This window comes from Phocoena phocoena, chromosome 11 (genome assembly GCF_963924675.1).
Source record: "Phocoena phocoena chromosome 11, mPhoPho1.1, whole genome shotgun sequence".
Lineage (NCBI taxonomy): Eukaryota > Metazoa > Chordata > Mammalia > Artiodactyla > Phocoenidae > Phocoena > Phocoena phocoena.
In genome coordinates this window covers 57906890-57934111 of record NC_089229.1, presented here as the reverse complement: position 1 = coordinate 57934111, position 27222 = coordinate 57906890, and the positions used below count along the sequence as shown (strand labels likewise).

At 42.0% G+C, this 27222-nt stretch overlaps 1 protein-coding gene across 12 annotated transcripts in view; it reads right to left on the bottom strand.

Moving 5' to 3' along the window:
• R3HDM2 (R3H domain containing 2) overlaps positions 1–25259 on the bottom strand; it is a 44703-nt gene extending 19444 nt beyond the window's left edge. For 2 of the 12 annotated variants that reach the window (XM_065887402.1, XM_065887406.1), the window contains exons 1-13: positions 25064–25228; positions 22367–22390; positions 20531–20572; positions 18383–18469; positions 17776–17902; positions 16438–16516; positions 15724–15783; positions 15022–15162; positions 14482–14590; positions 11614–11709; positions 8692–8723; positions 4201–4433; positions 1727–1893 (exon numbers count right to left, since the gene is read on the bottom strand). In XM_065887402.1, the coding sequence (XP_065743474.1) occupies positions 1727–1893; positions 4201–4433; positions 8692–8723; positions 11614–11709; positions 14482–14590; positions 15022–15162; positions 15724–15783; positions 16438–16516; positions 17776–17902; positions 18383–18469; positions 20531–20572; positions 22367–22390; positions 25064–25228 (1362 nt within the window). Of the gene's footprint in view, positions 1–1726; positions 1894–4200; positions 4434–8539; positions 8594–8691; positions 8724–11613; positions 11710–14481; positions 14591–15021; positions 15163–15723; positions 15784–16437; positions 16517–17775; positions 17903–18382; positions 18470–20530; positions 20573–22366; positions 22391–25063 lie in introns of all 12 variants that reach the window. The other 10 variants (XM_065887400.1, XM_065887405.1, XM_065887404.1 and 7 more) reach the window with 7 other exon arrangements.
• Between the last annotated feature and the right edge of the window lie 1963 nt (positions 25260–27222).

Here is a 27222-nt window from a genome sequence, read left to right as displayed (position 1 = left end):
TTTGTGATCACAATTAATTGCAAGAATAAATTTCTGAGATCTCTGTACCAAATAATGTTCCCCTGTCCCCAGTCTATAGGACCTAACCTAGCACTGTACTGCCTGTGGATGATCAATCAATACCAAGAACTGACCCACTGACCCTCATGATTCAGAAGCAGGGACAGAATCTGAGTAAAAGTTTGGGATTTAGGGCCGGTTACCGGAACATTCTATCTAAAAGCTTTTCAGTCCCCACTGGTTAGTCTCTTTACTTATCTCTTTATCCCCCTCCCACTCTTGCTGTCTGTTTCTAGATATGGATGGAAGGAGGAGACAGATGGAAGACTAAGAGGGAGAAAAGGGAACAGAACTGTATTAAAATACACACATTTCAGAAAACTCAAAAAAACACTGGGACCTTAAAAAAGTGAGACACACACACAGAAACTGTAGGGGATGACTGGAGGGAGAAGTTCAGAGTTTACTCACAGGTCTGAATTAAGACACAGACAGGGAAAAAAGCACACACACATGCTATGCTTCAGTATGGAGCGAGGTAAGCTAATGTGAATGAGACTTAATGAGGTGGTAGATAGATGGTGGTAGAATAAGAAAGAAAGTCAGGACTACAGAGAAACTGATTTAGGGACTGAGATGAAGGACTTGGAATGATCGGCATGTGTGTTACGTTAAGCCACAAAGCAGAGTTTCCTACATCTTCACTGTTCTTTATTTTAGCTTCATTTCCCAATGTATGAATGGGGTCGTAATGGGCCATTCTGGGGTGTTTCCACTCCCTGGGGTATCAGGGCTTAGGACTTGCTTCTTGTACCTATGGAAGAGATATATCTGAGGCCAAGCTGGACTAACTGAGCAGGGAGATGAGGGAGCCTGGGAGGTGAAATGAGAACTTAAGCTGCAGCAGAAAAGAATATGGACATATTGGCTTCCTGACTCCCAGAGAATACTTCAGGATAAAGTATAGGCTCTATTCATGAAGAGCTCTATTCATGGAAGAAAAGAGTAAGTGAAGATCTCAGCATCTCTCCTCAGAGTATTAAGGAGACTTTAAACCTAAAACACCCAGGAGGTTCCAGCTTAGAATAGGATCTGATTCTCATGCTGATGACTTGCATGGTCTCCACAGAAGCAAAACTTAAACCCTAGTTGGTACCAACATCTAACAGGCCAGCAACAGAAGGAGAAAGAGAGAGCTCTTTCTCTCTCAGGAAACAAAGACAACATTGGGGGGTTTTGTGCTTTATGGCAGGGATTTTAATGAGTGCTATTTCCTTTCCCCCAAACCCCAACATATAAATATTTGTTTATGGGTCAACAGCCATATGAATACACTCAGCTAGACTATGGTAGGAGCTGTGATGTTTTCAAGCTCCATGTATGGATATAGGAAGCAAAATCGCTTTGCTAATTACACAGGATAGAGGGAGACGGAGTACAGTAGAAACGTGGAATAGGGTAGAAGGTCCCACTGACAGTTCTCAGGAGGAAGAGAAGGAAATATAAAGCAAAACAACTCCCAGGGTGACGCTACTAAGAACACTTTGGCCAAACCTCTACCCTTCCTCTTCTCTCCCCACAACTCACATACAAGAGGTGGGGGAGGGAGTGGCATATCTCCAAAAACAGATCTTTCCTGCCACCCACAGCACAAGAGACATGACTGTACCTCCAGAGCTTGCTTGAATCAGAGCGGAGGGGGCTCTGGCACCGAGTGGTGACTCACCTGTGAGATCATGTGATTATTCAAGGGTGGCTGCTGCTGAGGCGTGGGTGGGAGAGCAGGAAGTTGCTGTTGCGGCTGCTGCTGCTGGGCAGTACAAGGGAGAAGGCCCCGGACAGACTGGGATGAGGTGACCTGGCTGCACACTTCTGGGGCACCTAGCGCCATACCTAAGGCAAAGAGGAGACCCAGCAAGAGTTGTAAGCACAAGCCATGAACATACCCTCCCCTGGGGGAGGGGAGAGGGCTTTCCTCTTTCCTTGCTGTTTTCCTTGTCATCCCTCTTCTGTCCACTCCCCCACTGTCTTGGGCAGATCCATGCATGAGCACAGATGCATTTCAACAGTCCTGCTGACGGGAGTCCTCATCTTAGCAGGTTTCTACTCCCCGGGGACAGTAACCACCTTGACTGTCAATGTTTGGTTCTGGAAATAAACAAAATGTGAAGCTGCTGAGGTACCTTCCCTGGAGTGCGTAGAATCTATCCATCATGATTAGACAGCTGAAAACATGAATGTTTGCTTCCTGGGAAAATATAGATTCCTAGTCCCTTAAGAAACTTGTCTTCTCTTTGATTTCTTCTCAACTTGCAGCATCTCATAAAAGTTGCTGAAGGCAACCTTCAAGCACATGCCTGTGCACACAGCCCCACACACGTTCATCCAACTATCTTCCTCATTTCCAGGCTCTCCAAGTCATGTATGCATTTACACAAAATACTTTTATTGAATATCTACTATGTGCAGGCATTGTATGATGAACTGAGGACACAAAGGTAAAGGGAACGCAGTCCTTGCCCTTGAGCAGCACAGGATCTTCCGACAGGAGATGGACATCCACACAACGATTACATTTGGTAAGGGATGCATCAGTGATATGAATAAAGTTGTATGAAAGCAAAGATGAGGAAGCATAACTCTTGGGAGGATTAGAGGGAAGAATTTAAAGAGGACGTGGCAGGAGTGATGGGTTTGAAGGATGAATAGAAGGCCTGTCAGACCAAGAGGAGACAAAGCTAATGCCATATTCAAAAAATGGTTGGGAACTCCCCTGGTGGCCCAGCGGTTAAGAATCCACCTTCCAATGCAGGGGACGCGGGTTCAATCCCTGGTTGGGGAACTAAGATCCCACATGCCGCGGGGCAACTAAACCCATGTGCCGCAACTACTGAGCCCATGCACCACAACTAGAGAAGCCGTGTGCCACAACTACAGAGCCCATGTGCTCTGGAGCCCGTGCACCAGAACTAGAGAGAAGCCCGCACACCAGAACTAGAGAGAAGCCCGCATGCCACAACGAAAGATCCTGTATGCCGCAGCTAAGACCTGACATGCAGCCAAAAATAATAAATAAATAAATATATAAATAAATAAAAAGAAATGGTTGGAGGGTCAGAGGAGGATGGACATCTGGAAATGAGACTGAGATGGCAAACTGGAGTCAGGAAGTTATGCTACACTAAGTAATTTGGATTTTATTATGCAGGGAATGCAGAAACATGAATATTTTTAAGAGAGGACTGACATGGTTAGATCCATGTTTTAGATCGGTAAACTGGCTCTAAAAAGGGCTGAGGATAGGGAATTCCCTGGCGGTCCAGTGGTTAGGACTCCACGCTTTCACTGCTAAGGGCCCAGGTTCAATCCCTGGTCAGGGAACTAAGATCCCTGCAAGCCGCACAGTGTGCCCTGCCCCCCACCCCGAAAAAAAAAAAAGGGCTGAGGATAAAGCAGGGAAACTGGCATGGATAAAGGCAGAGGCAGTGGGGTTAGAAAGGAGGTAACGGAGAAGGGCAACAGAAACCTAACAGAGGCAAAATCTTTACCACTACTGATGTCTTTTGAGGACAAGACCTACAGAACTTCTAGGACGAAAGTCAAGCAATTCATCAGAGGCAGAAGGATGGTGAAATAGAGGCTCGCTGGGTAAAAAGAACTAAATACTCCTCTGCTAAGAGCACAGCAGAAATATATGGAGAAGGTTACACAGTAGCTCAGGAGAGCTGAAGGGTGGTTACCAGGCTGGCACGTGGAACATATGCTCCTTCTCGGGGACTGGGCTCCAGAGAAGCAACTGCAGCAGTGTCTCTTAAAGTTCTAGCCTATTGGCTGCTACCAGTTAATTACAGTATTACAAACTCTAAGGTTCCCTCTGCTCTACAAACCCTCTTTATAAACTCAGGGGCCACAGAATGAAAGCAGCCATCATCCTTATTTTAGTACATAACCTGAACCTGGGTTGATAGGGATGTCCCACCTCGGTCAGAAATCAGATAAAATAACCTAATCCCAATCCGTTTTTTTTCTATTAGGAAAGATGGTTTGAAAGAAAATCAGAGAAGGGACTCAAAAGGACAATGGATCCAAGAAATCAAATTTCCCGTCATCTGGCTGTGTTAGTGTTTTGTTAAAAGGAAATATCAGTGATGTTTTGCAGAAGATAAGCAAGAAATGATGGAAGGAGAGAAGCTGTGTTACCTGGCCTGGAGATCCTTCCTGCACTGCCACCTTTACTGCTCCCGATGCTGTCACCCCGGGTGAGGATAGAGATTCCACTGAAGCTGCTGGCTTTGGTGACAGGGGGCCGCATGCTCCGGACAGAGCCATCAGAGTCCGTGCTGCTCCAAGGCCGTGGCTCCAGGGATTTGAGTTCGCTGTCTGTGCTGCTCTGGCGGCTGCTTGAGGTGCGGCTCAGCCCCTCACGGTTCCCCCTGCATGCAGAGATTGCAGTTGTCAGAGCACCCCTCACCTACCACTTCAGCAGAAGGGCTACGAGAGAGTTCATTTCTATTCTCTCAGTGACAAAGGAGGGGTGAGGGTTGGGGGAGGATGGACACTAACTTCTTGTTAGTTGGCTGGCCAACCAAGACTTGATGGGAGCAGACACAACAAGATCCAGTACAGTAACAAAGAGCACAGAGGCAAATCTGGAAGACAGTGAACTGGCAACTAATTCAATACATCAGACCAGAGGTGGACGGGAAACCACGTACATGATGCTGAGATTGGCTGTGGTCTCTTCCCCTGGCCCTTCAGGGATCCCACACATGCAGTAAATAGTGGGGAGCAGAGGGGTACCAGTTCCTTCTGAGAGTTCTTAAAACAAAAGGACTCCTAGAAGTTACTATTGCTGGAAGGCTGGAGTAGCCAATGACATGGATAAATCCTATAATAGGTCTTCCATATAACACATATCTGAGCCAGCAGAGGTGCTGCTTACAGTCACTTTTTCAGGATTGGGAAGAAGAGTATAATGGACTAAAGGGGCACTCAGTCTGATAAAGAGCTCGGTCTAAGAGTCTGGAATCAACCCAACCTGTTTTGTGGAAGTTTTGTGTTAGTATCTGAGAACAATTGGTTCCAGGGTCTCTAAAGGCTGACATCCTCAGCAAGATCAAGCAAACATCCCCTTAGGAGTCAGGATGGCAAAGAGCAGGGGGCTGACTGTGCCTAGTTGCTTCCATATTAATAACCCTATTGCCCTAGGCAAGGCACAAGGCTATTGAGAAAAGTGATTCATCCTCGCTTACTTTACTCTGGAAACATCAGGGTTATCCTGATGCTAAAATCACTGTTTGTGATTCTAAACAGCTGTACTCCTCAAGATATATGAGGCTAGCCTGAAAACCCTAAGTCTTGTTGAACTCTTACTGCTTCTTAATCAATAAGCAACCAAGAACCAGGAATTTTCCTTTCAGATCCCCCACCTCCAACAACTAATGACCTAAGAAAACCAAATGACAATTATAAAGATTTTGGTATGTATACTGGGGAGCAACTGAGCAACAATCATAGTAGCTTGGGTTCCCTCCTTTCCACCACCATCCCACCCAAAGCAAATAGAAAACCCTATCCCAACCCCGGTAGCTTCCAAGACATTAGGCTCAGAGTTATTCTACTAAAGAAAGGTATTTTTCTTAAGGGACTAATGTTAAAGAAAATACCTTCCTTGATTAGAATATCTATTCCAAAGGTACTGTAGGGAAAATGGGCAAAATATACGCTAGGATCACTATTTTAGTTTTTAGCCAATCACGGTGGGCTAAGAACACACTGTCATAGCTGGTTAGGGACATGCTAATTCTCTGAATCCCAAGTAGATGTATATATAATCTCATTCTTCTCTCTGTATAGTTAGAATAGAGAACTGGAAAATACTTTACCCCTTTCTCTTGGGGATGTCAAAAGTAGAATGGGAAACAAGAAATAAGTATAAATCAGGGACTCTCCAGTTGTAGAACCGACCTGAAGTGAGAGCCAATAGCTCAAGTTTACTGAGCGGACTCAATAAAAGATATGTGGGTTTGTGTGATATGGGGATACAGCAGTAGCAATGAATGAGGCTGCTCATTAGACATTAGAACTTGAATTTTGCAAGACAAGCCCTAATGGCCTTTTATACCTAAATCAAACACTATACTTCTATTAGGACAATTCTGCCATTTATTTTCTTCTTCTACCAGGGATAGACAGGGAATGAGTCAACTTTAAACCAAACACTCTGGGAAACTTGAGCCAAAGTACTGATCCAATTCCCCGAAGACAGTAATGGCCAAATGCTCAAATGTGGATTGCCTGATGATCCTGTGACTTACCTGGGTTAGTACACTACACCCCTGAGAATTAGAGAATCTGAGTCTGGGCTAGGAAGAGAGATCAGTTCTCTTTCTCTTGCTCTACAACTAAACCTAATCTCTAGTTATGGTTTTGTACTTCACTAAAAATAAGGCAGTTAGGGAAAGTTTACCAGATTTAATTCTGAGCAGTGGATTGGGTTGTGTTATGGAGGTGAAGGACAGAGGACATTCACACTTCACAGTCCTATGAAATCAGGAGCTGACTTTGTTTCTACAAGTGAATTTAGTGCTGGTGAAAAGTTCTGTTTATTGGGTCTGGGGTAGAGAGGCCTGTGGAAGAGGTGACAATAAATATCAGTAAGCCTCGGTGTGGCTTATTTATCAGTGGAGTAGAATCTTCCAAAGAATAGGGAAGTTGCCATAGTTACTGCCAATGTGGATGATGGAATCTGGTGTTATGAGCGTTTGTTTCACACACCTGGGAAGAAAGGTTTAAAGCAGTTAGAGAAGATCTGCTTCTAATCATTTGAGTTCTGGACTAGTACCCAGATAGAGGAAGAAGTTACCCCTTAAGAGTCAATGGAGCTGCAGTTTAGATGACCTAGATCTTTAATCAAAACTCAGTATGGAAAGCAGCCACTTAAAAGGAGGTCTGGATAGGAGAGGACTGCGCCTGCTCACTAGATCCTTCAAGCTATTGTCTGCACAGTTTGATGTAGTTTGATGCTCCATGGCACTAATAAGGCCGTCATTCTCAGCAGTGAATTAATTAGGGGTGATGCTTGTAGGGAGCTGGTGTAGTGTGGTGAAAAGAACACGGGACAAAGAGTCAGTCTCAGTTTTGCCATTAATAGCCACGTAAACTTGGGTTAGCTACTTAATCTCTCTGCTTTTGTTTTCTTACATGTAAACCAGCTTACCAAATCAGGATACTGAGAGAATTCAATCAGATACAGTATACTTCGGCAACCATAAAGCACTGTGCATTGTCACATGCAGGAGTTAATTTAAAACTTCTGTTTACTATAGGTATTCTGGGATGTTTATGGAATATGATTGTTTTTTTTAAGGGGCACTCCACTATCTATCTCGACCACCACCAACAATGCAGAGCCCTTCTCCCTGGGCTTTCAGATGGACCTCAGGGCAGCCTGCTCCAGGAAAAAGAGTTCAGAGATGTGGAAAGGGAGATAAATCCTCCATCCCAAGAAGGGGAAATCTTGCTATCCCAATTTCCACATGATTTAACTAGCTTTAGAAAGGACAACAGGGAAAGGACTACTAAAGTACTGGGAATGAGAGCTCTAACTAATATGTGTTAGTCAGCTCCTACCAAGCTTAGGACTGAAAAAGAGATAAACCCTTTGAAAAGGGTGAGACCTGAATCCTAGTATTAAATACTCAGGTTTTCTGTACTCTATAGTTTTTCTATTGGTAACACGGAAAGAATATACTTAAAATGAGTTAGTGCCAGGATGCGGTCCTAAAATGCTTCTCTCACCACTGCCTTGCGTAATTGTCTGGGGTGGGACTGAGAGACTGAGAGGAAAGGGTGATTCTCATGACTGCTTTGTGGAAAATGGAGAATATGAGGCACTGGAGAGGTTAGTACAGCAGTCTTCACCAACATTAAGAATAAACCATGGACAATCATATAAAAGACATGCTCTAAGTCCATTCTAAGGCAGACAAGTTCTTTCTGAGATCATCTTACGCATTACATTGTCCCAAAGAGAAAACTACATAGACAGAGGTGTTTGTATGTTTTTTTATATGGATGTGTGTATTATTCTTTCTTAAGGATACAAAACATTCCCTATGCTGGGTCAGGGATAAACTCTTCACATCTTTCCATAGATTCGGAAAAGGTAGCCAGAAGACACCCGTTCTTTTACCTCAATATATATATATGTTGAAATCCTCCAGAAATGCCCAATTCCAGCAAACTTCTGGGATAGAGCAGTACCTATCCTAGACATACTTATTTGGTCCCCTTCACCATCTATCCAGGACTTACAATGAAATCAGCAACAATAAAAATAAAGTCATTGAGCAATAGCCATTTTTTTTCTAATGGGGAAAAATATCCAATGTTGCAAATACCACAAATTGACTTATTCCACAAGCAGCCATGCATGGAGCAAACTCACTCCGCTGAAAAGATTAGAGCAAAACAAAATAAAATTAAAAAAACAAAACAAAACAAAAAAACAGGAGAGATATAGACCAAACAGAGGTACCTAAAAATTTGCCTTCTCTTGTGAGAGCTAGAAGAAAAGGCTTCTTTGGAGAGTCTGTTGGTTAACATCAAAGAAAAGCATCATTACAGGATTATATTAACCTCACTGACAAAGCTCAATGAGAAGCAGGGAACATGCTAAGTGGTACTAACCTGATGTCATTTAGATATCCGTTCTGGCCAGTCTAGGTGAAGGGGAGAAAACGGAAAATAACTTATAAGAAAACAGCATGGCATAACCAAAAAGTGTGTCCATGATGCTATGAATACCCAAGGTCCTCAAACCAAGCTCAACCCCAACAGGGAGAGAGGGAACAGCGACAGGATGACCCACACCCACACACCCAGTCTGACTTCTCACCTTTAATGGAAAAGAGCATTTGGCATTTTTAGCCTTCCCACAGAGTGTTTAAAAGAGGTCAATAAAGGTAGGAGTATGGAAAGGAGAAAGGAAAGTATTAACCTAACTATTATTTCTTTTTTAGCTCTAAATTTATTCTCTCTAGAGGTAAGCTGAGCATAATAATTGGTGTGCTTGGTCCTAAAGAGTGTATTCAAAGGAAGGGAAACGGGACACAAGAGAAAGAAATTTAGTTTTTTTTGGAAATCATCCTCAATGACTATCCCACTTCTGTCCTCTACACTGGCCAAAATGAAAGACATTCTGACCTGAGACCCAAGGGGAGTAAGAAATTGGGGAAGCAGGTACTTTTCAGAGCCTAGAAAAAATGAGAAAATTAAAAGCCTGAAACATTCCTTTTGGGGATCAATTTCCTGACAAGGCCATTGAGCTGCTGAGTGAAGTGAGCATTACGGTGGACTCCTGAGCCTAGAAAAAGGTAACAAGAGTATCCAGCTGCTGAGCACAGGGGGCTCCACGCAGAGCAGAGCCTATGTGGGGCAGCTTTCCCAATATACAGCTCAGGCTCCAGAGAAGGCTGCAGCAGCAGCATTTCCATCCAAACACCCTTCTTGCCACTCCCCTTTTATTTGGACCGCCTCTTCCTCCCCTCTACTGCAACCTACAACTCCACCCTTAAGCAGTTCCCTTTGACTGGCCAGGTTCTTTCCTCTCCACATGAGAATCTTTGGCATATAGTGGGCTTTGGCCATTTTTCCTTGTCTAGACCTTTTGAGATTCCCGATACCTCTACCACAGCAAGGGTTAGGAAGTGCTGAAATGAAAGTGATAAATCCATAAGGACTTAACAAAGAATACATACATTAGTATAGGCTTGAGAGACTAGATATCAGAGAAAAAAGGAGAGAAGAGCTAACTTTGACTTTGTTATGGTTGTAGATAGATATATTCCAGTGTTGTTCATAACAAGCACTAATATCCTATTAAAAGTTGCTTGTGCTTTCAGAATGGCTTTGCTAATGGCTGGCACGGTGGGAAAGTCATTTTCCATGTGTCAGTGAAGCAGAGGAGCATATCACAGATAGCTATGCTATGTCGTCACTGGAACTTCTTAATCTAAAGAGCCCAGAGCAGAGCAAGCTATTAAGAGGTGGTTTACTTTAGGGGTTAAGAGCGTGGACTCTGGAGCCAGACTGCCTGAATTCAAATACCAGCTCTTTCACTAACTAGTGGTGTGATTTTAGGTTACTTAACCTCTCCATGCCTCAGTCCCTCATTTATAAAATGAGGAAAATAATGTAACCTATCTCACAGGCCTAGTGTGAGGATTAAATAAATTAATGTGCACAAAGCGCTAAGAACAGGGTCTAAAAGATAAAAAGCACTATATAAGTGTTTGCTATTAACATCCACCATCCTGCCCTGTCCACAGTTTAGGGTCATCACCAGCCTTAGTCATGTACAAATGACCTCTCTCCTCTCATTCCACTCAACTGATTTGCAGATAAAGTTAGAAAACCGTCTTTGGGCTATAGCTGGATAATTTGGAGGATGGATTTTTCTGACTCAGAATGGAAGACTACAAAACATAAGATAAGAAGATTCCTTCTCCTTGGACTTTGGGCCAGAAGGTTTGTTGTGTATCTGTCCACAGTGAGGCTCCTTGGAACACTTGGGTCTCCTGAGACAATGGAACAAGTTCACAGAGGAGTTCAGTTTTCTAGAAGTTAGAGACAATATTTTTCTGAACTAGGTGATGATGAGAAGATATATATATTTTTGTCCTGATGAGGGAGGGGAGAGTGGGGAAATGGGAGGAGAGTAGTGTCTATCTAAGTATATTGATTAGAACTGGCCATCTTTTGATGACAAAGGGAGGCTGGCTCTTCTTCCTCTGTTTGCTACTTTGACTCTAAGATAGTGCTGCTATCTGGATCATACATTTTCCGGAGATTTGTTTCTCTCTTGACCTTCCTGAGTTTCTCCTATACTTCTGTTCAGTCTGGTAGGCAAAGGCCACCAGATACAGGGGTACCAAGTATATCTGATATGGCCCACAATTCTTAAGAATAAAGTTGCCTATAATAATCCATGTTGCCTTTTGGCCCACAGAGCAGTCCTACTCTAAGAAACAAGGTAAGAAATATAGGAAGGAAGAGACTTCCTATTCAGGTCGAGACTGTAGGGAATAGTGAGTGGTACCCTCTGTGCATGTGGAATGTGGAGCTCAGAGAATGGATGCCACATCTGTGCTCTGATAATCACCAACATAGCCTAAAAATGAGCCTGGCCAAACAAGATGAATGTATAGGCTGTGTGGACACTAAGTCTTCCACTTAGAAGCAAAGATGCCTAAAATGGACAGCGGAAGTGAACGAGGGTAAGCAGGAGGGCTTGACGGGCAAGATTCAGGGCCCTTCCATAAGCCCTGCCAAAACCATTTCTATTGTCAGTCTAATCATATCTACCAAATTCAGCCACTCCATTTGTTCTCTTTATATGCCACATGCATTAAAAATAGTAAGAATAAAAATCTGCAGCTTCCTAATAAGCCACATTTAATTTTAGAGATCAAATATGGGACTGGCTGATGTTGGTTAAAAACAAAAGCAGAAAAAAACAACAAAGCATTTATGGAGGTTTCATTCCATTCACAGTTCCAAAGATTAAGAGCTAAAAGCTAGGGGCTGACAACTCTCAGAAGCTACACTTACCTCTCGGGCAAATATTCTCTCTCGGACCCTTTGATATTCCTCCTCTCTCTCTTCTATTGACTTGCTCCTCCTTCCATCCTGCAATGGAACTCTGATCTAGATCGATGAGCAGAATTAAGCTAGTTAAGTTCTCCTCGTACTGCAAGCTCACTGCACACCAGCAAGGAAGAGAAACCGGGAGAGTTTATAGTTGCCATCAAAAAAATGGAAAAAAAAAAAAAAGAAATAAAATTTCCAGTGTTGGACAGGTTTCACTGGGTACATCTGACCATGCAGTTTGGGAGATCAGGTTTTCTGGATGGTTGGGGCCTCTCCATCTCCCCACCCCCCCAACCAACCAGAGTATCAAGAACAATAACTTTTTATAAGGATTGGGTTGCTTCCTTGTGTAATCAGGTACTCTCCAATCAGTAAGGATGAAGAGAATAGCCCAGGGAATAAACAACATTGCTTTGGAGGGAAAGCAAGGGATAGGAGGAAGCTAGAGAGGGAGAAGAAACAGGTATTTAGCAGAGCTAAATTTAGAAGAGTTTTTACAGAACTAGCACCTGACATTATCCCTTTTTTAGTCACTAACGCCATGGCCTGTAGAACCAAGTCACACACAGCTCAGCAAAGAGGGCCTTGGAAGTGAAATCCCAAGGGCGAAGCTAAACTCAGAGCTTAAGCATTTTTCCTCATCTTAACTATAGCTACTGGAGGGAGGGAAAGAGAGAGAGCTTACAGAAATAGAGAAGAAAGAGAACAGAGCAACACAAAGAAGAAAAGAGAAAGAAAAGGAGAAGAGAACAGAAAGAAGGATGGACAGAGAAAGGACCAGACAAATGAGATACGGTAGAGATAGGGGAAAGGTAGAACGACAGAAAGGGATAAGAAGTAAATGGAGGACAGAGAACCTTACACTCTCTGAAAAATGCAGTGAGGTGACTAGAGGGGATGGCTGGCCAGACCACCACTTCTGGCTAGCCTACGACCCAACTCTCCACCACTGTCTTTTCCTCTCGTAGCCTGTGAGTTGTGAGCACTGTCCTGGGTAGGATGTTATAGAGTGTCCTTTTCCATACTGCTCTTTAAGGCAAGGTGCTCTGAGGGAGATAAGTCATTAAATGCATGTCATCAGGTTATAAAATATTCTGACCTTCCATCCAGAGGCTTTCAAAGTTTCAGATGAAGCAACCAAGGAGACTGCTCCTCTAGGCTGATCTTCCTGGACTTCACCACTCTCCAGAGGAAAGCATAACTTCAGGAGTATCAACTTTTGACTAGATGTAGTTCTCACTAGCCTAAATAACCTAAATTCTGCTAAACATCCTTTTACAAATCCCATTCCAAGAAGACATAGGACCTCGAGGTGCTTTACTGTCCTTAGCCCCTAGCACTGGTAAACCAATGGCAGAACAGGAAGAGCATTGGGCTTTGAGGTCAGGCAGAATCTAAGCTCTGCTACCTCTGAGTAATGTCACTTAAGGCAAGTAACTTAACATCTCCTAGCTCAGTTTTCTTATATTTAAAGTGGGGCTAATAACCCCCATCTGGACTGGGTTGTGTGGAGGATTAAAAGAGATAATGCATATAATGTGTTTAGAACAGAGGCTAGTTCAGGGAAAACACTCAATAAAATAGCAGTTACTGTATTTATTATTAATATTACTGACAGACAGTGCATAGAGCCTATCCTATTATGGATCAAGCCTGAGGCTGAGAGATGAAAAGTTCACAATAGGGAGAGTTTCCGTTCCACCCCAATATGCCTCTAGGCCTGAATAATTCCTGATCCACAGAAAAAGGGTTTTGGGAAAATGGAGAGAAGGGCATCAGGATGGAAAGGCTCTTTCTTGTTTTTTAAATTTTATTTGTCTTTTTGTATGTTTCATTGTTTTCAATCTGACCCAGCATGTTTGTCCACGATAGATAATGGCACTTTTCTCAAAAGGACTCCCTCAAATACTCAAGTAGCAAGCAGGAAAAGTCCTGGTCTCAAGACCATATAATATCCAGAGAAAACTAATTTTGACTCTAGAGGTAAGATATTATTATAGTTATTATTAATTAGCAAGACTAATTATTGGCTTTACCCAACCATATTCTTTAAACCTTAATCCTGGTTCTCTACCTAACCTCCTTTGGAGGCTAAGCAGAAGCAGGCTGGATCTTAACCCCATGAAGCTAGGAAAACTAACCCCCAAACATCACTATCTGAAGGATGGGCTAGAAACCAGGGCAAAAGCCAGGCCCATAAATGAAGGGATGGGGCAGACTTTTCACTTCTTATTCCCACAGGAGTGGATCAAAAACCTGCCTGAGGTTCCCAGCATCAAAAGCCAAATTAACTCACTCACCTTGGTGGAAGAAATTGGGAAAAGAATAAGGAGTTTGCAGAAAGGGATCAGAAACACCTTTACAAGTGGGTAAATTAGATAACAATTTTGCAAGTTCAAGGCTAGCCCTGAGATAGGAAGAGTGGAACTGGGATAAAGTAGCTTTGGGTGGTTCCCAAAGAAATCCAGAACTATTAAAGAAAAAAAGAAGGGAGCCATCAGCTGAATCAGGGCTGAAGCAGGGAGGGACCTTGCTTTGTCCCAAAATGAAGTGGAGTTAGAAGTCAGTGGCAGAACCAGGGAGTTCCAGGCCAAATGAGAAAACCCAGCAAACCTCAGCACCATGTCTCTCTGGGGCTAAGAGGGTGGCATTTAGCTCAACAAGTGCAGTTAGTCCTCAACATTAAGCCAAAGCCAACTCAGTATAGCTCAACACTTTTTTCCACACTGAGATATTACGAGTTTTCTCCATCCCACAAAAATTCTTCTCCCCTCCCAGTTTCTCTTACTGCAATCTCTCTGTATAGACCCAACCCTTTCCATTCTTCACCTGGTTATCATCTCGGTCCATACTGGCATCATCTCTCTTGAGAATGAATCTCTGCTGAAATTCTGTATTCTTCTCATCTTTTATATGTTCTGAGAATCTCTGTTCAGGGCTGGGATTGGGAGAGAAATGTGGAAGGAAGGGAAGAAAGACTCTTGTCAGGAAGCAGACCTCCTAGTATAGTTCTCTTAAATTCTACAACTCCCACCCAGGGGATTTCTGAAGTCAGGGATCCAAAAAGTCACATGAAAGTTTTAAAGAAATCCTCTGGGACTGTTCTTTATACATCTATAACTTATCTTCTTCCAAAATTTTACCTGTCCTATCACTAAAGGTGAAGAGAGGCCAGAGCCAGTCTTCACAAAACACTAGTGCCTCTAGCATCTATTTCCAAGACCTCACAAAGAGTAGAAATTGATAATATAACCCACCCTCCCTCCACTGTCCCCTCTCCAGAAAGAGAAATCTTGATCCTACACCTTCCTCTTCCATCCCAGAGGCTATCCCAGGAAAGTCTTCCCAATCTGTGGTTTCCTCCCTTACATTCTTGTGTTACTGGTTTTGTTGATGATGACAGCTTTTCCAGTTTGGTCAACATTGTGGTCCATCCCAAAATAGGCAGCTACCCGATGTAATAGCATCCGGTGATATGAGGTCATCTGAGGGAACTTCTTGAACTGGTTGCTGCAGGGAAACCCAGGGGGAAAAAGTGAAATAAGGACAAGTAACAGCAATAACAGCCAATTGTAATTTTTCTTACAAGTGTTGAAAGTGGGGAATTTCTTAGGAGAAAGAGACATTATTATAAGGAAGATATTTACTTGATGGTAACCAAAAAGGTTCTCTCAACTTTATCTACAGTATTTTGTAGATCCCTCTGACCCACTATCCTCATTAAGACTACTCCTTATGCAGTAAGCCCTAGGTCTTACCCACCTAGATGATATTCTACAAAGAAAAAAGGGAAAAACTTAAGAATAGTGAAATATGGGATAAGGGCTAGCTGCTAAATTTTTTTCAACTCAAGTCTAAGCAATAACTTAAAAACTTCATTTAGTTTCCACACATACACTTTTTGATCCATTCTGATTACTTCTCCCCAACTCCTTTTGGTTCCCAGTGAGTTATTACTTCCAAATTCAGACTTTTAAGGGAACAATGAAAGAGGGATATCCTAAAATTTTACCTGAATTTCTTTCCAGTACCCCTCCCACCTCTAATGTGTATTTCATTCAAGTAACTTACTTGTTGTCATTAATAAAGTCCAGAATCTCCTGTTCTAATTTTAGCAGCATCATTCTGTCCCTGTTTAAAAAAGATTAAAACAAAACAAAACAAAAGGCAGCCCTCCCATAGACATTGAAAGCAAGGATTGAAAACACAGCCTGCTCACTATACAAGCTGAAGGGAGGGACAGATCCAAACCCCGAGAGTGGATCAAAAATGCAAAGGCTGCTGAGCCTCACTGCCCTGTCTTATGTTACTTTAAAAAAGAAAAACAATCAAGCCTCCTAATAATGTACTTTATTTTCCTTGTCAGAAACCTAATTCTGTTGCCAGTCATATTCCTATAAACACATACTTTATACTTATAAATCTAATCATTGTTCTATACTCCATCTGGTTATTTATAGAATTTTTAAACAAGTATGATTTAGCTTTGGTACAAATCAATTATTTTTTCTTCTGTGCTTTTTAATTGTATTCTCAAGCCTTCATATTTCTTTGTCTGCATTCTTCTTCCAAATAATTTTTCTCAACTCTTCTGGAAGCAGGAACCTCAATATGAGGGTATTCTGAATCTCCAACAGAATATAAAACTACTCTGGAGAGAAATGGTGTGTCAGGGGCTAGGCATCCTGGGTTCTAATAATGGAAAAATTCTGAGAAGCTATTTGGCCTCTTGGGTATTCTGCTGGTCCTGGCCCCTTTCCCCCTTCCATCAAATCATGTTATTACCTTGGGTTCTTTTTCAGTGTATTTACGAGAAATTCATGTAGGTCTATTCCAGTGGAGTCCGTATATTCTTGACTGGAGTCTAGAACACCACAGTGAAATAAATTAAAAATAAATGAAACTGTCTTGCATGATCTCTAACCCCAAGCAGAAGCCCACAACCTGATCAGGAGACATGAGAACAGGAAAGGAGAATCAGACTTCAGGATTTTTAGCTTAAAAATCAGAATGACCTTGATTTGCCAGCCCCTCAAAATTCCCCATGACAGTGATATAAGGTGGAATCTGGGTCACAGTGTTACATTCGTATTACATTGAAAAGCCACCTTGCCATCAATAAGTATTTATTGAATGTCCAGACACAAACAAAGGTTTTATTCTAGTTAAGGAAAATAAATTCTAGGTACGGACAGACAGGGCTGAATTTTCCAGAATCTCAGCATCATATAAAGAATCAACAATCAAATGTTGATTATTTATATAATTATTTATATTTATTTATAAAATTTTAATCCTAAGATTGCCTTTTTCCTCTTAATTATCACTAAAATTTTTTGGGGGGGCTTCCCTGGTGGCGCAGTGGTTGAGAGTCCGCCTGCCGATGCAGGGGACATGGGTTCGTGCCCCGGTCTGGGAAGATCCCACATGCCGCGGAGCGGCTGGGCCCGTGAGCCATGGCCGCTGGGCCTGCACGTCCGGAGCCTGTGCTCCGCAACGGGAGAGGCCACAACACTGAGAGACCCGCGTACTGCAAAAAAGAAAAGAAAAAAAAAAATTTGAGGGGGGGCCGTACCTCATGGCTTGTGGGATCCTAGTTCCCCGACCAGGGATCAAACCTGGGTCCCCAGAAGTGAAAGCGTTGAGCCCTAACCACTGGACCACCAAGGAATTCCCTTAATTATCATTTTTATGGACCATGTCTTTTGGCTACCAGCCCAAGAATTTAAATCCAAAGAGGGCTTAATAATTACATGCAAATTTACATTATTAAAAAAAAATCACTCCAAGCATCCCCAAACCAAAATATAAATATTATCTAGAGAATCTGCTACCAGTGATGATCCATCACTATTTATTCCAGAGCAAAAATAAAATCAGAATTGACTACAATGTCCTCCCCTATGGGTAGCCCAGTGGTAATGGAATAGCTCTCTGTCAGCCCTTAAGGCAGGGCTGGATAAAGCAGCAAAGAAAGTAACTTAGTTAGGCACCTCCCCAAACAACGATGAAGTCAGCAGGACACTAGGAACTGTTGGGCCGATAAGGTCAGTGGGAAGATGGAAGGAAAAGGCACTGCAGAGCCAGGCCCCAGGACAGATGAGAAAGGGGGAAAGTCTTCACCTCTAGATAGCATCTTCCTTGGGACCTTTTCTTTGTTTTTGTCCTTGTCTTCCTTTTCAGAGACATCCTTTGTGGACTTTTCTTCCTCCTTGTCAGAGGGGCAGCTGATGTGCAACTGAATTATATCCTTGGACAAGGGGAAAGAGAAATATAATCAAGGGGGAAACAACTCTCCTGCAGCCCTGTGAAATCTCAAAGAAGGCAAATCTTAGGGTGGCAGCATTCTCTTACGAAAGAGAATATTTTGTTAATTAAATTGTTTTAGCTTTTGTTCTACCAAAAGGGTAGAGGCTAAGCTTTTTCTGTCAACAATCACAGCCTACTGTATGGAAAGCTCAAGTTATGCTTGCTGTTCCTGCCATAAGAATTGGAATGGAAATGGTTCTAACCACCAGAGGGAAAGGTGTGGGTCTGCATCATCCTGGGTGGTCCAGGTGTGAAGACCTATACTTCATGCTCTCAACCATGCCCTTATTTTACTGCAACAGCCTGTTTTGAAGCTCCTCTACCCTGATTTCCAAGCCTAATGTTGATGCCGTGGGTGCTACACCAGTTTAGCAAACAACTGCCAAACTCAAAGCTACACTTACTCTTATAAAGGACCTACCTGGGTTTCTAGTGGCCCGTCAGCAAACGGGGCAGAAGACTCCTCACACACTGCAAGGCTGCGCACCAACTTCAGCTTGGAATTAGACTGAAAAAAATAAATACACATACATATTCCCTTAGTGGACACTGGGAAAGCTTTTGGCTGAATAAAGGGCATCCTCTTTTGCTCTGTTAGTTGCTTCTTCCATAAATAGGGTTTGTTTTTTTTTTTTCCTTCAAACAGGTCCTACTCATTCATTCCTGATTCATTTGAAAGATAATTCTCTTGCTTACAACAGTAGATATATAAAAACAAAACAACTACTTTGGACAGATGATAGGAAAACCACTTTGCTTAGCTCTCCTCTCTCTCTAGCTCAGTGCTCCAATATCACACTCAGAAGTTTACTGAGAATACACAGCAGCAGAGCTTAGTAGAAAGACTGGATTTAGAACCAGAAGTCCTAGCTTCAACTCCTGGTTTGAGGCATGAGATATTGAGCAAATTACTTGACCTCTCTGGGTCTCTTTTTGGTCCTCAATAAAAGCGGGATAAAAATGCTTAACGGGTTGGTGTGAGAATTAGATTATATAAGGCATGTAAACATATGTATCATAAATAGTGCCTAGTATAAAGTAGATGATAAATGCTAAGTGACTCTAAACCTGAGGTGGCAAGGGTATGGAAAGAAGTGTCTAAGAAAAAAGTAGAAAGAAAGAAAACTTTCTAACATTTGGGATTCAATGTGACAACTAATCCACTTGGTTTACTTATGCTGGCTGGAGAATCCCCAAAAGATCTGAATTCCACTTTATAAATCACTGCTCTCCTAGGTATCTCCAAAGTCAAAAATTATAGTGACTCATTAGAAGTCTACCTATAAACATTCATTGAGAGTTCTTACAATAAAATCAAAGTTTACAGTAAATACAAAAGCACAAAACATGGTGTGTGTGGTCCAGGTAGCACAGTATAGTGAAAAGAATTTGCAAGTCTGAAGAACTGACTTCAAGCCTAGTTTTGCCACTTTCTAATAAATGTCCTCTGTCAAACTCACTCAAACTCTATAAGCCCAAGCTTCCTCCTCTGTAAAATGGAAATAATAACGATAATAACTGTCTTACTTATTTCTAAGGTTTGGGGGGAAGTGAACAGAGAACACCCTCTGTTTTTTTTCTTTTTGGCCGTGCCTCGCAGCATGCGGGATCCTAGTTCTCTGACCAGGAATCGAACCTGCACCCCCTGCGTTGAGTGGAGTCTTAACCACTGGACCGTCATGGAAATCCTGAACACCCTCTGTTTTAAACTTTACTGTCAAGCCCATCACTGTGGATTAGGCCATGTAAGGCAAGCCACAGAGCCAATTTATCATACATCATAGTCTTCTTCAAACCCAAGCCACATACTGGCTGGAACACTCCCAAATTCTGCCATTATTTTTCAAGGGGAAAGAGGTGGACACCCTTAATTATTACTTCGATGGACAATTCTTCCCAATGTAAGATAAGTTTAATATTTTACTGTTCCCGAATTAAAATTAAAAAGCTATCACACACTAACACCTATAGTCCTACCTGATAACACTGCTTAAAATAATCTGTGACGTACTAATTTTATCATACAATGATTAAAAACAAAATCTTCCTCTTTGCCCCAACCTAAAAAGTGAATCAAAACAAAACAAAACAAAACGAAACAAAACAAAGCCTGTATTTTTAGGATGTCCAAAAATGTTGAATCATTTTACTAATGGTAGAGGATTTATCTTAAAGAAAATTCACACGGCCAAAACCCCCAAAACTGCTGGGAGGCAAAATAAGAGAGCCAGAGATGAGCAGAGAAACTGGCATTACAGCAGAACCAGTACCAGTGTGCTCAGGCTTTGTTTGTGGGAGGCTCTGGCTGGGTATCCTTTCAGGTATCAGAAATAGACTGTGACTGAACTAAAGATAATGGAGAAAAATAAAGCCAGACATTCCAATAGGACATATGTATATGTGCGTGCATGTTTGTGCGTGTGTGTATGCATGTTCACAATCAGGGTACAAGGGACAGGCAAACTTTGCCTATATATAATCCAAATAAACTAGTTATTAGTGATAAGTCCATTTGTGCAATGTTCTACTAATAACACTAGAAAAGAAGCTATAGAGGAAGGGCTCTCACCTTGGCTCTTTTCCTGGCATGACCGTGGTTGGATGTCCGCCTCTGTTAGAAGGGGATTAGAAAATATTAAAGGTGGGGGAAATAAACACTTAAGTTAAAAGCAATACAAGTTTACAGAGAAAAAGCACTAACTTTAAAACCATTATAATAGCCAAACTATGATGAGACCCAGTTGTTGTGGTTGTCCCCTATGCTACAACTCTAGCAACTGTGACATGGAAGGGACCATAGGCCACCTACAGACAAACCACCACTCACCATGAAGATAAAGAATAGAAAGACATTGACTGGTTGGCCTATTTCACAGATTGATAAAAATTACTTTTGGATAAACCAGGGAATCCTCTCCTGATTAGGATGCTTCTGGCAATGTCACTACCATAGCACAATAGAGTGGTTTTTCCCAAGCTTGCTAACAGGAGCCTATTTAGCCCATAGTGGGTGTGAAATATGGCTCCTAACCATCACTTAAAATAACACCTTTATAGGACAACACATTGAGAGTTCTAACTTGAGATACTCAAAAGACCTGTCCCTGTGGCTGCAGAAATGGAATGAAGGCTCTTCTTGCCAATTGCCTACCTCCCTGAATATGAGAATTCTCCCAGTTCTAAGCTCCTGGTGCAGGCTCTTATAGCCTGTCTGGGTCATGGATATAAGATGGGACAGGATAAAAAGAAGGGAGCATGGAAGATGTGGATAAGACCTCCAGAGCAAAGGGAGGTAAGGAGAGTGAGTAAAGAGCAGGATAGAAGCTGAGGAAGATGAAGAATGAGGGCCTGAGGTGGGATGAGGGAAAGAATGACTAATTAATTGGTAAGGTTTCGAATAGTTGAGAAGTCAAAATGAGGACTTTCGGGAAGACGCTGGGTGACATTTAGGGCTTCTAAGATGTTTGGAATGGAACTCACTGCCACTGAGGTGTGGAAGAAACTGAGGCTGGTGGGTGGAGGAGGGGAAACAGATGGAGGCAGAGTACCAGCATGGTCCTGGGTAGGTGAGGATTTCTTTCCTTTGTCCTCTTCACTAGTTACCAAACAACACTGCTACAATGCAAAATGGAGAACTGGAAATGTGGATGGAAAAAGTGAGAAATGATGGTGAATCTGGTCAGTGGCAAGATCTGTTATAATAAAGGAAGAATCATAGTCCAGGAATATGAAGCAGTATTTGTCACTATTTTTTTCAAATAAGTTATAACATACATACGACACAAACATTCAAGAGTTATAATGAAGGTATGCAGAATAGTAGGTCTCCTTTCACATCTGTCCCCCAGCTACCTGGATCCCTCCTAAAGGATCAACTAGTACTGAATTTCTTGTAATCTTTTACAAGAGATCTTTTATGCATCTATAAGATTATTGTACATGTGGACACACACTTTTTTTTAAACCAAATAGACGGGTATTGTACACACTGCCCTAAACCTTACTTTTAAACTTTTTTCAAGGATACATCCATAGAAGAGACACTGTTTTTCTTAATGGCTACATGGTATTCCATTGTGTGGTCATACCATAACTTATTTTACCAGTCCCTTAAACTGCACCATTTAGGATGTTTCTGATCTTTGTTAGTATAAACAATGCTTCAATGACCATATCATTGAGTATATCTACAAATATGGTATAGTCCATTTAAAAATTTTATAAAGTATTGCTAAATTGCCCTTCAAAGAAGTTATACAAATTTATAACCCTACAAACAATGTATAAATCTGCTTATTTCTCAGAATGCATAATTTTCATTAAATAGTCAAACACATACTGAAAGCCTAATATGTATTAGGCACCATGCTAACTACTGGAGGATACAGAGATTAAAGACACAAACCTTGTCAAAAAGGAACTCATAATCCTGTTGGAGAAGACAGACAAATAGACAATTACAATACAGGACATTAAGTGTATTACAGAGGTACTCATGGAGTGCTAGAGGAGCACAAGTGTCTAACTCAAATCTAGGAATTCACAAATTCACATGTTCACAAATATTGAGTGCCTACAAGGAACTGTGTTGGGTCCTGGAAATACAAATGATGAGCCTAAACTGACCTGGAGGAGGCCAGGGAAAGAATACCAAGGAGGGCATTCTAGGCAGAGAAAACATGTGTAAAAGCATGCTTTCTCCAAACTTTTCAGGGGCCAGCAAATCAGTTAATGCTGGAGCATAGGATTCCAGAGGTGGATGAATGGCAGGCAAGGGCTAGGTCACAATATGCCATGCTGACAAATCTGGGACTTAGCCTAGGGCAAGGAGACACACAGAAACTCTGGAGAGAATTAACACAATCAGATCTTTATTTCACAGCCATCTTTCTAAAGCAGTATGGTAGCTGAATCAGAGGGGATTACAAGTATAAAGGCAGAAAGCCCGGCTAGGTTATTTAAAGGACCCACCTAAGTTCAGTATGTGTTAAGTCAGGACTTGCCCATTCTAAACTGAATCTCAGAACCTGCCCTTTATAGCACTGTTTCCATGCCAAAGATGTTCTGAGTTCCAATTGCTGATTCCAAGAATATGTGTCACACAGTACGAGTAATGAAAGTCCCCTTTCCTCAAACTTTCCAGCTCCAATTCGTAACAGGCACTCTCTTGACAGAGTCAGTAAGATTCTTGTGGAGACTTACCAGGTGTGAGTTGGGGGGAAGGTAAGAGAAAGAGCAGAATTTTTAGTGCTGTTGAAGGGGAACACTGGTAGAGGGGAGAGGGCTTCTGAAGGGTGGCCAAGACTTTGTAAAAGGAGCAGGAGTTCCAGTAGATGGCAGCAGCAACTCCACCTGCTCCAGCAGCAACAAAAGGAGTCTGAGGGGAGGCAGGTTCCCCACCCAGCCTCCCACACAATCTATCTGTATATCCAGGTGAAGACATTCTTAAACCAAGTGAGTATCCATAAGGCATATAAAACCTATAGTCACCCTTTCTTTTCTGCCTATCTTCAAGAAGAACACACAACAGGAGTTCAGAACACCACTTAAAATTGTCTCCTGAGAATAGAGTAACTTGGACCAAAAAGTTCATTTAATTATTATCTTCCATGTAACATGACAGCACATAATTAAACATTCAACACTTATTTGTCCTGAGGATTTAAAATTCATTATTGGGATCAGTGGAAGCTAGAAGTATAGCTGGAACAGTGGCGGACTGTCTCCATAAACTCTGGAAGGATGGGCTGGGAATGACAATTCACATGCAAAAGATAATGGAAAGAAAAGCAGCCATGACAGAGATCTGGCAAACTGTAAGAGGAAAAATAGTAGAAAAGCAGGCAGCTAGAGAACAAAATACTTCAGAGAGTTATCTGATTTTAATTCATCCCTTTATGTTGTTGCTGTCTTAATCTTTACGTAAGACAAGGCCTAGGTGAATTGGGTTGTCAAGAGAAATCCTGCTTCAAGTTTCTAGACCCTCCAAAATGTTATTGCTACTGCTCTTTAAACTAACTTACTACAATTAAAATGTTATTGCTACTGCTCTTTAAACTAACTTACTACAATTAACAGTCTATCTCCTAAGCATATAATAAAGACCAGTCTCACCCCTGGGCAAGAAGGAAAGGATTTATATAATTTGGGCTTGGGTAACAGAGGAAACTAGTAGTGACCACAGGGAAGAGAACTGGAACAGGTAAGCTAGAGGAGGCCCAGAGTCTGGCTGGGTACCAAAGAGGAGCCCTGGAAAAAGCTCGGCTGGCCATCTACTGCCATCATATCTGCACTGTAGTATGAATTCGGATGGAAAACAATAGGCAACCAAAGAATAAAATTCCTCTCACTCACATTTACCAAGTGGCAAGTTCAGAGACTATTTCTGCCCAGAAAATGCTGACTGCTTTAACACAACCAGGATATGAATTTAAAACTGTGTGTAAACCCAGACAGCTCTAGTTTTAAGAGTTTACTGTAGGGACTTCCCTGGTGGCGCAACAGTTAAGAATCCGCCTGCCAATGCAGGGAACAAGGGTTCGAGCCCTGGTCCGGGAAGATCCCACAGGCCGTGGGAGCAACTAAGCCCATGTGCCACCACTACTGAAGCCTGCGCGCCTAGAGCCCATGCTCCGCAAGAGAAGCCACCGCAATGAGAAGTCCGCACACCGCAACGAAGAGTAGCCTCTGCTCTCTGCAACTAGAGGATGCCTATGCACAGCAATGAAGACCCAACGCAGCCAAAAATTAAAAAAAAATTTTTAATTAAAAATATGGTTTATTGTATAAGCCATATTATGACTTGTCAAATATGTGTTTGTATATAGTTTGTTTTTTGATAGTCAAAAAATATCAAAATGTAGCAAGAACCAGTGTTATTCAGGTCCTAAGAGATTAGGGATTTCATTCTGTTTTCTTTAGACTTCATTGTGGACTCTGACAAAAAGGGAAGGAGATATTTCTTGAGAGCTGAAGTTGGGTCTTTAGGGAGAATCAAATGTTTGTGTAAGTGACTGGCTTCCTATAGATTTCCAAAGCCACCTCTAATGACGTTTCTATTTTGCTATAAAGAGTGCGCATATGATGCACTTCTAATCCTTACCTGTGTCTCCTGACGCAAACTGGTATCTTCACTCTCTTTCTCAATTTCTTCCTTGCTTGGAGTCTTAGATATAAACTTGTTTTTGTTTACAGATTCTTCCACCAGTTTTTTTTCCGATTCTTTCATTATTTCCAGAGTCTCTTGAGTAGTGTTACTGTTAGACATCTTCTTCAATAGAATACAGCAGCCTCTATGGACTCCTAAAGAAACATGAAATGCATTAAACAGGAGCTGTGTATCTAAACTTAACACACCTGTAAGACTTGTATTTCATACAGAAGCCTGAAATAGCCTTCCTGTAACCCAGTATAGGGTCCTTTGATAAATGTTACCCCTAGATTAATTTCATTTCTTTAAAGAAAAAAAAAAGCTTTACTGAGGTAAAACTGACAGAAACTGCATATATTTAAAATGCACTAGGAATTCTCCAGCAGTCCAGTGGTTAGGACTCCCCTGGCGCTTTCATTGCCAAGGCCCCAGGTTCAATTCCTGGTCAGGGAACTAAGATCCTGTAAGCCATGTGGCGCGGCCAAAAAAAAAAAAAAAAAAAATTTGATGAATTATGAAACACACATACACCTGTGAAACATCATCACAATCAAGATCGTGAGCACATTCATGACCTCCAAAAGTTTCCTCCTGCTCCTTTAAAAGCCCTTCCTCCCCTTTGCTACCACCCCCAGCCAACGACTGTCGCTACAGATTAGTCTCCATTTTCTAGAATTTTACATCATACAGTATATGGATTCTTTTACTCAGCATAATTATCTTGAGATTCACCAGGATTCAGTTCTAAAGCAATGTAGTTTAAGTCCCCTTGGCACTTTATTTGCCCTCCCTTGTTCCCTACAGAAATCTGCTCACATCTTCAGCTTGAGCACTCCACAGAGTTATCTCACTAGATTCTCTCCAGAAAGAAGATATAAAGCTCTATTCAGTACCAGAGAGGATCACTCTCCTTTCCCAAGGAGAACTTCCACAGCTGCCACAAACCACAACACTATTACCAACTTCAAGTATCTCCTCCATCAAAAAGCAGCAAAATCAGACAATGCTTATAGAATCTTAAATTCTTTATCTTAAGCAAGCTGAAAAGGCAAGAAGAGAGTTTTGTAGTCATCTGTCCTTCAGAAAGACTGGGTCTCTCCCTGGAGGAAGAGAGAATCTTTGCTTTGCTATTCACTATTTGGGTTCAGTCACTTTACTGCCTCCCAAAGATGCAGAGATTTGTAGTGCAGGGGTGGTAGCTCTTTATCACTTGCTATCACTACCTGGGAAATCCTGTAGTGAGGTCAATACAGTAATCCAAGCACCCACTCAGTAACAGAAATTGATGCTCTATACAGATGTTCTATACAGTAACAGAAATTGATGCTCTATACAGAGATTCATGTCCTCAACAACTGTTGAAGTCAAAAATGCTTAGCTCCAACAATGGTTTATAATAGAGGTTTCTCTTTCATGGATTATTGACTGTACTTGAATCCTAAATATTTCTTTCCTTTCTTTAAAAAGATAAGACTGGAAACCTTCCCATATGTCCTGTCTATTCCACGTGACTCTAGAAACCAAGCTAAACAAACAGCAATGCTTCAAGAAAATTGTCATGCCAGACATTTTTTCCTCCTTTCAATCAGTTTCAAGGATAAGACCCAGAAGGCTCTTAAGAAGCATGCGTAACCTCATCCTGGCATAAGTTAGTCTGCAAAGATTATTGCTTTGTTCACCTTTTGGTGGCTACTGAGCAGCTGCCTGGAGACTTAGTTTAAAAGGCTAGAGAGTCATTCATACAATCATAGTCATACAGCTGAATTTAAATTCTTTTTATTGATTGATTGATTGGCTGTGTTGGGTCTCCGTTGCTGCGCACAGGGTTTCTCTAGTTGCAGCAAGCGGGGATTACTCTTCATTGCAGTGCACGGGCTTCTCATTGCGGTGGCTTCTCTTGTTGTGGAGCACGGGCTCTAGACGCACAGGCTTCAGCAGCTGCAGCATGCAGGCTCAGTAGTTGTGGCATGAGGGCCCTAGAGCATGAGGGCTTCAGCGATTGCAGCACATGGTCTCAGTAGTTGCAGGAGGCGGGCCCTAGGGCATGCGGGCTTCAGTAGTTGTGGCATGCAGGCTCAGTAGTTGTGGCGCACGGGCTCTAGAGCACAGGC